The sequence below is a fragment of the Trichosurus vulpecula genome, chromosome 3 (genome assembly GCF_011100635.1).
Source record: "Trichosurus vulpecula isolate mTriVul1 chromosome 3, mTriVul1.pri, whole genome shotgun sequence".
Taxonomy (NCBI): domain Eukaryota; kingdom Metazoa; phylum Chordata; class Mammalia; order Diprotodontia; family Phalangeridae; genus Trichosurus; species Trichosurus vulpecula.
Window position 1 is genome coordinate 428,840,791 of NC_050575.1, and position 12,833 is coordinate 428,853,623.

The window sequence follows — 12,833 nt, forward strand, 5'->3', positions numbered from 1 at the left end:
GCTAGAGTGTGCCTTAGAAAACACGGAGACAGGCACCTTTCTAGTTTAGTAGGAATTCCTAGACGATGGTAGCCAAGGCACATCCTCCAAGAAGCCGGGGTCATTTCCAAGCCAAGAAGAAGACAAGCGCAGCGGAAATCCGCAGAGATGTTATTATCTATGAATCTGTCTCTTACTTTTTTACCTGGATTTCCTGCGTGACTCTGGGTAAGGTTCCTCACCTACATAATGAGGAGTGAAGACTAGATGACCCCGATGTTTCCTCCAGCCCTAGAGCTGAGATTCTAGAATTCTTTTCCATATTTCTCCAGAGGCAACACTGGAAAGGAGGCAGAAGAGCAAGAACCAACAGGACGCTCTAAGAGAGTGATGCAATGCCCTCGAGCAACTTACTAAGCCTCCAAGAGCCTCAGTTTCCTCATCTGTAAGAAAGAGGAGTTGGACAAGATCGATGGTGGGCTCTCTCCCAGCCTGATTTCTACAATGTGGTGGCCCGCATGGAGTGAGCCCTTAGTTGTGTGGCTCTCCAAGTACACTCTTGGGGGTCCCCAAGACCTGTTCAGAAGGTTGATGAGGTCAAAACGATTTTCATGAAAATACTAAGATTTTTAATATCTAACCTAGTAAATATCAATAGCTCAAACCACATAAATAAAAGCTCTTCGGGGTCCTCAATCATTTTTAAGAGTATAAAGGGGTTCTAAGAAAAAAGTCTTGAGTTCATTCCTGGGGTGATGGTTTTTCAACTACAAATGAATCTCATTTGCCACTGGGCAGTTGCTAAGACATAGAAAGTCATCCCTTAGTATAGCTTACATTTTGACAAAAAAAAAAAATCAACATATTGAAAAGGGAGGAGTCTAAGGGTCCCACTCTGAAAACATCACCCCCTGCCCCAAATCCTCTCTCCACCCCACCCTGCCCAGTCTCCCTCACCTTGTCCTTTATGATTCACTTCCTTGGCTGCAATCACTTTATTCAGGACTGATGTGAGGGGCTCATTCTCCCCGATCACATGGGAGGTTATCAGGGGTGACATGATAAGTTGCCTCTGTCGGATGTAGGTTTCCATAGCGATCCTGAGAAACAGAACAACAAGGAGGGGAAGAAGTAAGGAAAGCATGACTCCAAAGTACAACCTGATCCAGACCTGGTCCCCCTGGGAAGTCCTGGAAACATAAATGAGGTCACACCCACTCTCTCTCCCACCAAGGATGGTCATTGTCTTGCTATTTCTTTAACCCTTGCTCACTCCCATCCCCATGGGGATCAGCTTTGCAGAATTAACTATTCTTTGTAATGATGCAGTCCCTGCAGTCAGCAGCTGAACTTTACATGAGTTCAGAAAAGCAAAGAATGCTGGTAGTGGAAGGGACCTTAGCACATAGAACACAGACCGTCAGAACTGGGGCTGTGGCCATGGTCAGGTTAGCAGGAAAGAATGAGAAGTAAGCACAGAATATCAGAGCTGGGAGAGACCTTAGAACAACTAAGAAAAGAATCCAGAAAATAAGAGCTGGGAGTCAGTCGGTCAGCCAATAAGCAGTTAGTAATAAGCCCTAACTATGTTCCAGGCACTTTGCTAACTCAGCTTTAGGGACACAAAAAGAGACAAAAGACGGCTCCACCCTCAGGGAGTTCACAATCTAATGGGAAAGACAACAAGCACACAGCTATGTACAAATAAGCCACATACAGAATCAAGAGGAGATAATTAACAGAAGGAAGGCGCTAGAATTAAGAGGGGTTGCGGGACATTAAAATATAGAATGTCAGCTATTGAAGGACTTTGTGCCCAAAGAATGTTAATGCTGGGAGGGACCCTGGGGACTGGAATGTCAAAAATTGACTATGACATGTCAGTGTTAGAAGGGACCTTAGGAAACAGAATGTCGGAGGTGAGAACATAGGATCATAGGAACCTTAGGGGTAAACTAAGTTTATTTTATGGATGAGGAAAGTGGAGCATAGAGGAGTTAAGTGGTTTGTCCATGGTCAGGTCAACGAGCATTTATCCAGTGCTCACCATGTGCCAGGCACCATGCGAAGAAACGGAGAACGTGAAGAAAGCCAAAACCAGCCCCACCCAGGTAGTCTGGGTCTGAAGATGGCCTCAAGCTCCCATCAGCCGGATTTGAATTCCACATTCTAGCCATTATATAGCCTATTACAGGGCCATCAAATTTAGAAGATATCACAGTTTGAAGGGTCTATAGGATGAACAAGGAAGCTAACTGTCAGACTTCGGACCCAGAATGCTTCATTGGGATGGGCCCTTAGAATACAGAACATGGAAGCTAGGTGACACAGACTGTCAGAACTGAGAGGGAATTCTTAGAATGTGGCCTGTCTGTGTTTGGAATGACTGTGGAAGATGATGCAGTCCCCTCATTTTACAAATAGGGAAGCTGAGTCCCAGAGCCTCAAAGGGACTTGCCCAAGGTCAGCCAGCTAGGAAGCAACATAATCATGAGTTCTCTTGAGCTTGGAATTACTGTTCTCAGAATTCCCTCATCCCTCTCATGACAACCTTACCCCCTCTCCTCCATCAGCTGCTACAATTTGGAAGAGGGCATCAACACAGCTGGAAGAGCCTGCAAACAGGCTTCACTTTAATTATCCCGTCAGGTTGAAGAGCTAATGGGGCACTCAGAGATGCCCTCCTCCCATCGGCCCTCTGGAGATGCAAAGCTCCCTGGCCCATCAGCCCAATGTGCTTTGACAGCTTCTGGCCTCCACGCTGGAGGCTTTGTTCCCCTGCCTGCCGGCTGTGCCAACTTTCTTTGCAGGGCTCAAAGCTGAGGTCTGACTACGGGGGAAGAAACAAACGACAGGGTATTCATGAAAATGTGCTGCCATCTCAACCGTGCCCACAGAACAAGGCCCTTGCAAAGCTTCCAGGGGCTGGCAGAAGACACCCAGAGACCCCTCTCACGGGCCAGCACACTGTACGGCTTTTGTGGTGTGTTTGGAAGCCCGCTGCCAAAAATGTCAGCGGGTTAAATGCCAGAGACTGCAATTTGCCTGGTGAACAATTTGCAGTGGCCGCTGGGAGCAGGGTGAGCGATAATCAGATTAGGGCTGAGTTCCCCAGAATCTCAAAGACTGCATTATGACAGCCAGGAGAAAGTCATCAGCATTGGAGAATGGCTGGCTCAGACCCCAAGCAGGCAGAAAAACCCAGTGCAGAGGCAAAGGACTCCCAGAGGGCATTGTTCCCCAGCTGCAGAGGAGGAAAGCCGGGCCCCTCAGAAAAGCCACTCTCAGAAATGAGACTCGGAAGGGGCTCTTGAGGTCATTCAGCACAACCCCCCTTCTTTCAGAGGTCCCCCAAAAGCCCTGGCTGTCCCAAGGTCACACAGGTAGAAGAAATTGAGCCAGAAGTCCGAATTCCAAACCCAAATCCATGATTCAACGCCATCAGATCAAACAAACGTTTGTTAAATGCTGCTCCATGCAGGGTGCTAGGCCCTGGGGATTTAGGCAGTGGGCATTCTATTGCAGAGGGAGATGGGATCAAATGTGCACAGGGAAGTAAGTATAAAATACAGAAAGAGGGTAATGGGACACTGTGTAAAGAACCCTGGCTCTGCAACTTTGATCCCAAAGCAAAACAAAGTAATTCGAGGTAATTATTAGAGGCAGCTCGGTGGCTAGAGTACTGGGCCTGGAGATGGGAAGACCTGAGTTCAAATCCAGCCTCTGACACTTACTAGCTGAGTCACCTTGGGCAAGTCACTTAACCTCTGTTTGCCTCAATTTTCTCACCTGTAAAATGGGCATCATAATAGCCCCTATTTCCCGGGGTTGTGAGAATCAAATCAGGTAACTGTAAAGCACTTAGCACGGTATACGTAGGCAGTATATAAATACTAGCTATTATCATTATTATTGTTAATAATTTCCAGGGAGAGAGAGTTCTAATGACTCAGTAGGGTTGGGAGAATAAGGAAAGGGAGCCAAAGTATAAGGGACGGCACCTGGGCTGTGCTGAGAAGGAAGTTTGGGTTTCTGCGCAGCAGAAGGGAGGAAGAATTGCATTCCAGACCATTTGAACAAAGTTGCAGAGGTGGGAAATTTAATAGTCATCTACACTGAACGTCTAGCTGGCCACTGGACTGGGGAAAGGGTGTGTGAAGGGGAGTAATAAGCCTGGGAAGGTAGGTGGCAACCAGACTGTGGAGGGCCTGGAGGGCCAGACTGAAGGGTTGGTGTGTGCCTCCCTTGTAAATAAGCATCTCTACCCTCCCCCTAAACCCATAGGAATCACTACATGTATGCATTGCATTGTGGGATCCCAGAGCTAGAGCCAGAAGGGAATTGGGAGTTGTCTGGTCCACCGCCCCAAAGTGAGACCCAGGGAAGTTAAGTGACCTTAAGAGTATTGACTCTGGAGTCAGGGGACCTGGCTCTGATATCAGGATTTGAACCCAGGTCCCCTGACCGTTGATTCAATACTCTTTCCATTGTATGCCCCTCCCTGATACATCTTAAAGTAGGCTCCTTGAGAACTCTCTATCAAAGGGATCTTTGCTTCCGCCATTAGCTAATGCTGTGGAATAGCTTAAGTATTGTGGAATTGCTTCTAACCCTTTTGTGGTTATAAAAAACACCTAGGACACATGGTCTCCTTATTCATTGGTGAAAGGTTTGGCTTTGGACACCTTGAAACGAAACCCTGGATTTTTGTCTATGAGGTTTTACTTCCCTCACTCTCTGGCCTCTAAGATCTAAGATTCTCCTCTGAAATTCCAGCGCAGACGCCCAAATAAATGGATATTACTGATTAGCTGTAGTGTCATGTATATCATATCATGTCATATTATAATGGCATAGTATAGTATAGATTTACAGTCTATATTATATTATTACTTATTCTGTCGTATCCTTTTAGCAAGGAGTAGGTCAGTAAAACACATTTCCTTTCCAGGCTGAAATCCATTCTGTGTCCCATTTTCTGCATATGTTACTAACCCATTATTCTCCATATAAATTAACTGGGACAAAATAAAATAATTAAGTTTACCGACATAAAGCAAACCTTGCCAGTTTTTACAGCATTAAAAGTGTTTTCATATTCGACATGGCCTTCGGCTGCAATCACGCTTTGCACGACATTCCCTATGTGATTCTCTCCAGTTTATTCTGTCTACGTCTTGTTTGTATATAGTTGTTTGCATGTTGTCTCTTTCCACTAGACTGGGAGCCCCTTGAGGGCAGGGACCAAGGCTTTGCCTTTCTTTGCTTAGTTAGCACAGTGCCGGGCACACAGTAGGTGCTTAATAAATCCTTGTTGGCTTGATTTGTTGACTTGAGGAAGGAAAATATTTCATTCCATCTTTGTCTCTGCTGTGCCTAGATCAGTGCCAGGAATGTACTAGGTATTAAAGGAGTGATTCATGACTGATTGAAACCCAGACCTCTTGACCAGAGATACTTCCACTACAGAACAATTATGATCTTTGTTTAATAAGGAGGAAAAGGAACCTAGGAGAGGTTGAAGGCCTTCCCCAAAGTCACTCAGCATGGTACACATCAGGAGCATAATAACTGCTTATTGACTATTAGCTCATCCTCTTCACAAAGGAGCAGGATAGAGGGAACAAAATAAATTACTTTTTGCATTTTCTGATTTAAGAAATTTTAACCTTTTGGGGTGCCATGGACCCCTTTGGGAACCTACGGACCCTTCCTCAGAAAAATACTTGTTGCCTACATTCATAATGGAAGGAAATGCTAAATTTTAGTTAGAGGTTAGTGAAAATAAAGATATATATATCTTTATTATAAAGATATATATATATATATATGCGTATACATGTAGACATATTTTTCTCTTTGTGGTCTAAGCTTATGGATTCCTTCAAATCTCTCCATGGTCACCTTGGGGGGGGGGGAGTCTTAAGAGCCCCCTCTTCAAGTCTTTCTCATTGCACGACCTTGAGGAGTGGGAGCCTACTTCTCAGTCACCATTTTTACCATGGAATTCAGGGCTGGAGGCCCGTGGACAGATAATGAGTGAATCCCCCCACCCCCGACCAGAACAATTTTGCCTTTCTTTATTCGCATGCTGAATGCTTAATAAACGCTTGTTGAAGAAGAGCTCAGTGAAGACACCACCCCCACTACTTTGGAGGGGTAGAAGGTGCATCGATGTGGAACGTTGTATAGATTTTCAAATGTGGGGGATGTATTTAGTTTTGTTCATTTCTTCCTCTTTATTCCTCATTTTCTCTATAAAAATAGAATTTGTTAAGTCAGAGCTCTCTATGAAGAGGGAAGGGGAGGGATACAGAAGAAGATATAAAAACAAAAAATGAATTGAAACATTTTTTAAAAAGACAAAAGGGTAGGGAATTACTTTCCTTATTTCTATCAACCCTCTGGGGGGAAATGAAATTAAATGCTTAACTGGAAGACTTTGAGCAGAGGCTGATGGCCACTCGTCAGGGCTGTGGTAGACAGGATTGAAGCCTTGGGAAGACGTTGGTCTGGACCTCCTCCGGGGTCCCTTCCCACTCTGAGACTGTTTATCTAGGAGATGTTTCCTATCTTTTCCTGGCCCTATCAAGGGCTATCTACCTTCATGGAGCGAGCGTGAGCCGCCAGCTCAGCGACGGGAAGGGCTAAGATGGGGCCCAAGTCAGCCGGGAGCTGTGCCAAGGTACTTACTGTTGAAAGGGAATGAAATGTTGTTTTTCTTCATCGTCAACCTTCCCGTGTATGATATCGGTAATATCCATCACTAAGAAAGAGATAAGGGCAATTAACGAGACTAATTGCTTCATGTCTCCACTAATTACTGTGGAAAATGATCTCATCCCTTCCCCCTCCCTCGCCTCAAACGCACAACACCAGAGAGGAAAGGTACGTGGCTTAAAGCTTTTTCCCCTTGTTTTGTTAATAAAGGGATTTCCAGGCATATTACACAGTAATATGGGCAAGCCCTTTGTCACTGCTTGATAGAGGCAGCTACGTGTTGCAGTGGAGAGAGTGCTGGACCAGGAATCAGGAAGACCCGAGTGCCAATCTGGCCTTAGATGTTACTAGCTGTGTGATCCTGGACAAGTCACTTAACCTCAATTGCCTCAGTTTCCTCATCTCTAAAGTGAGGATGATAACAACACCTAACCTCTTGGGACTGTTAAGATAAACTAAGTTATTCCTAAAGCATTTTGCAAACCTTAAAGTGATATAAAATGCTGTTATCATTGTTATCATTCCTGTTAGAAGTACAGTCCTTTGAGTGCTTTGTATCAGAAGAAGGTTTGAGCATCGTAGGGTCACAGCATATTTGAAGTGGAAGGGAAATGTATTTTGGCCTCTCCCTCTGATTTCATTAGAAGTATAAGGAGCTCCCTCTGTCAACACAGATGGGCCCCTGATCAGCAATGTCGAGTCTTAGAGACTTGCCTGGGGCCTGGAGAGGGTCCCAAAGACAAAGCTTCACAAGTAGGACCCAAACTCAGTTCTGCCTGTCTCTGGGGTCAACACTATCCATGGGGTAGATACTGAATACAAATCTACTGAATCCAAACTTCACAGAACAAATCCCCTTAATAAAAGGATTTCTTCCATAAAACTTGGAACTCAGTCAAAAGGCTGCACCTGAGGACGTAGAAGGCCTCATGTGGCCTCGAGGCCACAGGTCCCCCACCCCTATTCTAGGCTCTCTATGTCTTACACTATGATGCCTCTAGAAACAGAATGTAGTAGTCATCTCACCCATACAGCTCACTGAAAAGATTTCACAGTATCAGATTTAGAGCAGGAAGGAACCTCAAAAGCCATCTATTCCAAAAGCCCTGATTTTACAGATGAGTAACTGAGGCCAAGGGAAATTTAGTGACTTACCTAAGGTCACGCAGATGGAGAAGGAAGTGGCGAGATTTGAAATAGAAGCCCAAAATCAGTGCATTAGACAAAGCGACATAGCCAATGAGTGCAAACAACATTTTAAACACAGGGCTTTTCAGGTGCCATGTTGAAGGCTCCCGCAATCGTACCACCATTTTCCTAAGCAGCCTAATCGTACTCTGCAGCAGACTGCAGACATCCTGAAGCCCCCGTTCCATCTCTCACCACGTCTGCTTTCACGGAACGCTTGCGTGAGGCCAACTGCCTGATCGCAATGAACAACGGAAGCAAACACGGGTGGCCCGATCCTTATGTGACTAGCATAGCGTAGCAGCAGACATCTCTCGTTCAAGCACTGGGATAGCTGAGTGGAGATACCTGTCACTATGAGCTGGGTGCCAGGTGAGGCATTTTGTGGATGTAGCATCTCATGAGATCATCTATGAAAAGTAACACACCTGGGAGCAGTAGTAAGAGAGAGAGCTCTCATCAATGGTAACTGATGAATGAAATCAGAGTGTTCTCTGATCAATGAAACCAGAGTTTCTTAAAGTGTAGAAAAGTGTTGAAAAGTCTCCTAAACAGCGCATGCATCATATACACACATGCGCGTATGTATATACAACACACATCCCACACACGACTCATAATAGACACGGGTATGCAGGTTCCATATACACATATATGTATGTACAGATTTTCACACGTATATGTATAGCTTTCTACACACACATGTGTATTACATATTTTCATGCACATATACATATATGTACATTTCCATGTGTATGTATGTGTGCGTGTGTATCAGTCCATCTATTTATCTATCTATAGATAGCATTTCAAGGCAATCAACGTCCATCAAAGACTTCTAGTAATTGACTCCAGGTGAGGAAACTGAACTCAGAGAGATGGGTTGACCGACCCAAGGTCCAGTGAACTATTTATTATTTACATACACTCAGATCAATGGGCTAGATAACTGAATAATTAAACAGTTATCACACATTCATACGGTCATCACTATCTGCGAAGGTTGTATCTGTGGCATATTATAAAGGCCTTCCTTGGAATCAGAGGGTCCGAGTTCAAATCTTATCTTGGATGATGACTAGGCATGTGCTCTGTGACTGTGAGCAAGGCCTTCTTGGCCTGAGTTTCCTCATTCTGTAAAATAACTGATGCAGAAGGAAGTAAGACGAGTGAGAAAATCAGTGTGGAAAATGAACGCAGCACTGCCAACTGGAGGAATAACCACAGACAACTGAGAAACAGCTGCAGAATAATGATGACCGAGCTTGGTCCCAGACAGAGGTCTGTGAAGACCCTTCTCCCTTCTTCAAAAGTGAGGGGCTGTGGGTGTGGAATGCTGCATATCATACTGTACCCCCACATGTGATGTGGACCCCCACTTTTTTCCTGATATGATGGTTGTTTTGTAAAATTTTTTAAAAATTCTTTCTCTTTTTTGTCATCCGTGTTGGCTCAGGGAGGCTGGGAAGAGGGAGACAGTGAGATTTGGAGGTGATGCAAATACAGAGGGTCTCATCACCACTCATTTTTTTTTAATAAACGAGGGGACTGGAATCAATGCTTTCTGAGGTCTTTAGCCCTCAGTCTTGTGGTTACCTCTCAGGGCTCATGGCAGATGCTTAATAAGAGTTGATTTCACTTGACCACCAGACCTCTTCTAATTCTAGATCTACAAGGGACTGTGGAGAAACTTCTGGAACACAGGATGATGAAGAAGACAGTCCTGGCCTTTGGGGAACTCACCTCTACTGGGGGAGATAGGATCAGGCCTGGCCAGGAGAGGGGAGGAAGGGGAGCTCCCTCGCTTCTTGGGGAGAGGAGTCTTGTATTTACTGTCTCATTTGGCTGATGTGCCTGCTTGCTTTGGCCAGTGCCTTTGTTTCCACATTTTTTCCTACTTTTTAAACTCTTTAGTATGAGGGAAGGAGGATCCCTGGGAATAACTGACAGGAAACATTAAGGACCAGCCAAGTGGTTCCACCAAGTTGACCACTCCATTCTCCTCCTCCCACAGCCCTCTTCATACCTGCCACCCCAAAAGGCCTGCGGAGGCCGCAGGTGTGCTTCTTCCCCTCCTTCAGCTCCATGTGGCCCACACGGATGATCTGGCACACGAGGCTGATCTTGGGCCGGATAAGGTCGGTGCTGCTGAGATCCTGGGGGGACAGAGGACAGCGTATCAGGGCAGGTGGGACAGAGGTGTCCGGAGAGCTCTGCCTTTTGTTCCATCCCTTCATTGTCTCCAACAAAAAGGCCCCTGCTTGGAATCACATAACTTAGAGCTGTTGGGGGAATAGAGAGATCACATGGGCCATCTCACTTCCCTAGGCCTCTGAGGTCCCCTCCAGCTACAGAGCTGGGATCCTTCTCTCATCCGCTCCCTCCCGATCCTGTCTTCTTTCCACGGTATGAAGCAGTCTCTGCTTCTGAACTGAAATGAATGATTTCTTCCTCTCCCACTCCTCCCCACATATACCCAGGAATGCTCATGGCAGAGAAGGGAGGGCTCTGTACACATGCATACAAAGACTTCCCACCCCTACTCATTACTATTTCTCTCTACTATGCCAATTCACAAAACAAAAATCACCACAAGACAAAACAATCAATCCTCCTTAATCCAAGGAAACCTGAGTGTAAGGAGATCTAGTCATCGGGATGCCCGATGGCCCACCACAGCAGGTGAAAGACCACAATTCAGCCAGGGATATTTGCCATAGTCACCCTGATGCATTCTCCCCCATGTTATCTTATCCAGGTTGGTTTCATTTTTATTTATGAAGTAGAAGGAGGCAACCAGGCCTTGTAGGCCCAAGTTCTAGGTCTGTATGCTACCTCTATTCCGTACTAGCCATGTAAATGGACAGAAGGCACTGAATGTGGCAAAGCTTCAGAACATTCTCTGAGACTCCAAGTATGGATGAGCTGCTGTTTGTAGTTGGTAGAAAGTAACACGGTGCAGTGGTAAAGGGTATTTTAGTCTCTGTGGCCCCTGAGTTGGCCTAGAAGAATAACGGGCAAGGTACCAGTGTCTTATTTTAGCTTGACTCAAACTCTGGAGGTGATGGAAGTGCACAGTGGAGTCAGTGCCCAGTGGATAGAGAACAGGCCTCAAAGCCACAAAGACCCTGCCTAAGACTGATAATACCTGGGCGACTACAGCAGGCCACTTAATTTCTCAGTACCTGAAGTAACTCCGTAAGTCTAAGCTGCCGAGAAATGAGTTGGTAGAAAGTTTCCCTCATCAGTAGTACCGCAGGCCTCCTCCCTACCTCTCCCTCAAACACTTAGTATTACTGTGTGACTGTGAGCATGCCATTTTCCTCTCTGAGATTTGGGCTCCTCATCAGGAAAATGGAGACAATTAGGCTGGTATCATCTGCTTAACAGCATGCTCATAAATAAGGAGATTTGCAAAACTTTATACCAAAAGATAAGTTCTATTTCTTAATATTCCACATTAAATGACCTGAAGGACAAATAACCCTGGTGGGTATCAGTGTTCATTTCCTGAAAGGTCTGAATACAATACATGCCAGCTTGATTTAGATGTGCAAAAAGAACGGGGGATTTCCGGAAAACCCAGGACAGAGGCCTGGGGAGATGCTCAGTGCCAATGCCTCCTCTCTCTCTCCACTCTCATCTTAAATTCTAGGGGACACATCTCCAATTGTCTATTGAGTTTAAGCCAAAAACAGAAGAGTCAGCCATATAGTAAGAGTGCACAGCCAGGGAACTCCATTGGTATCCAGGAGTTGGAGAGGTGGGAGACCGTGGGTATGTAATGCTGAATGCATACTCATATGCAATCTATCCAGTTAATTTTTTTTTCTTTATTACAGATGAAGGCACATTGGATTGCTGTGCTCATCGCTTCATACCTGGATGACTGCAATAGCTAGCTGCTAGTGGGTCTGCCTGCTTCTCATCTCTCCCCACTCCAAGCCACCCTCCATTTAGCCTGATGTGATTTTCCTAAAGCACAGGCCTGATCGTTTCACCTTTCCCTACTCAACAAACTGAAGTGGCTCCTTATGGCCTCTAGGATCAAATACAAAATATCCTGTGTGGCATTCAAAGCCCTTCAGAACCTAGCCGCCTCCTCTCTTTCCAGTCTTCTGACACCTTATTCTCCAGTGACACTGACCTCCTGGAGGCTGTTCACCAGATGAGACATTCCATCTCTCAACTCCAGGCATTTTCTCTGGCCATCTCTGAGACCTGGAATGTTCTCCCTCCCCCATTACAACTAGTGACCTCCCTAACCTCCTTTAAGTCCCAGCCCTTCTTCTACAGGAGGGCTTCCCTCTGTTACTTATCCTATATAGAGCTTGTTTGTACATACTTGTTTGAATGTCATCTCCCCCATGAGACTGTAAGCTTCTTGAGAGAAGGCACTAGTTTTTACTTCTCTCTATATTCTCAATGCTTAGCAGAGTACCCAGCACATAGTAGGTGCTTTAAAAAATGTTTAATGATTGACTGATTGGCTGACTAAGGGGAGTATTCAGAAATGATTGTGATATAAAACCAAATAGCAACAACTTTATTTTCAAAAGAAGAAAATGTGAAAGATAAACCTGTCTACAATTCAAAAATAAATGAATGGGGGGGGGGCAACTGGGTGGTGTGGTAGATAGAGCACCAGCCCTGGAGTCAGGAGTACCCAAGTTCAAATCTGGCCTGAGACAATTACTAGCTGTGAGACTCTGGGCAAGTCACTTAATCCAAATTACCTCCTTAAAAATGAATGAATGAAAATTTTTTCATACACATACATATACACACATATAAATACATATACACACATATATACCTATGTATATGTGTACACACACACACACACACAATAAAAATTGGGAGGGGGAGGAAGGAGAGAATTCAAGCAGTCCACCAAGTTATGGAGGACCTGGGCAAAAAAATCTCCCAGGATGGTCTATGATTTG

The 12,833-nt window shown here is 45.1% G+C and overlaps 1 protein-coding gene across 1 annotated transcript in view; it reads right to left on the minus strand.

Moving 5' to 3' along the window:
• The window catches only part of DOCK5 (dedicator of cytokinesis 5), a 189,667-nt gene that overhangs the window by 120,659 nt on the left and 56,175 nt on the right, over positions 1-12,833 (minus strand). The window contains exons 10-12 of the mRNA XM_036750130.1: positions 9,914-10,043; positions 6,673-6,745; positions 937-1,079 (exon numbers count right to left, since the gene is read on the minus strand). Coding sequence (XP_036606025.1) covers positions 937-1,079; positions 6,673-6,745; positions 9,914-10,043 — 346 coding nt within the window. The remainder of the gene's footprint in view (positions 1-936; positions 1,080-6,672; positions 6,746-9,913; positions 10,044-12,833) is intronic.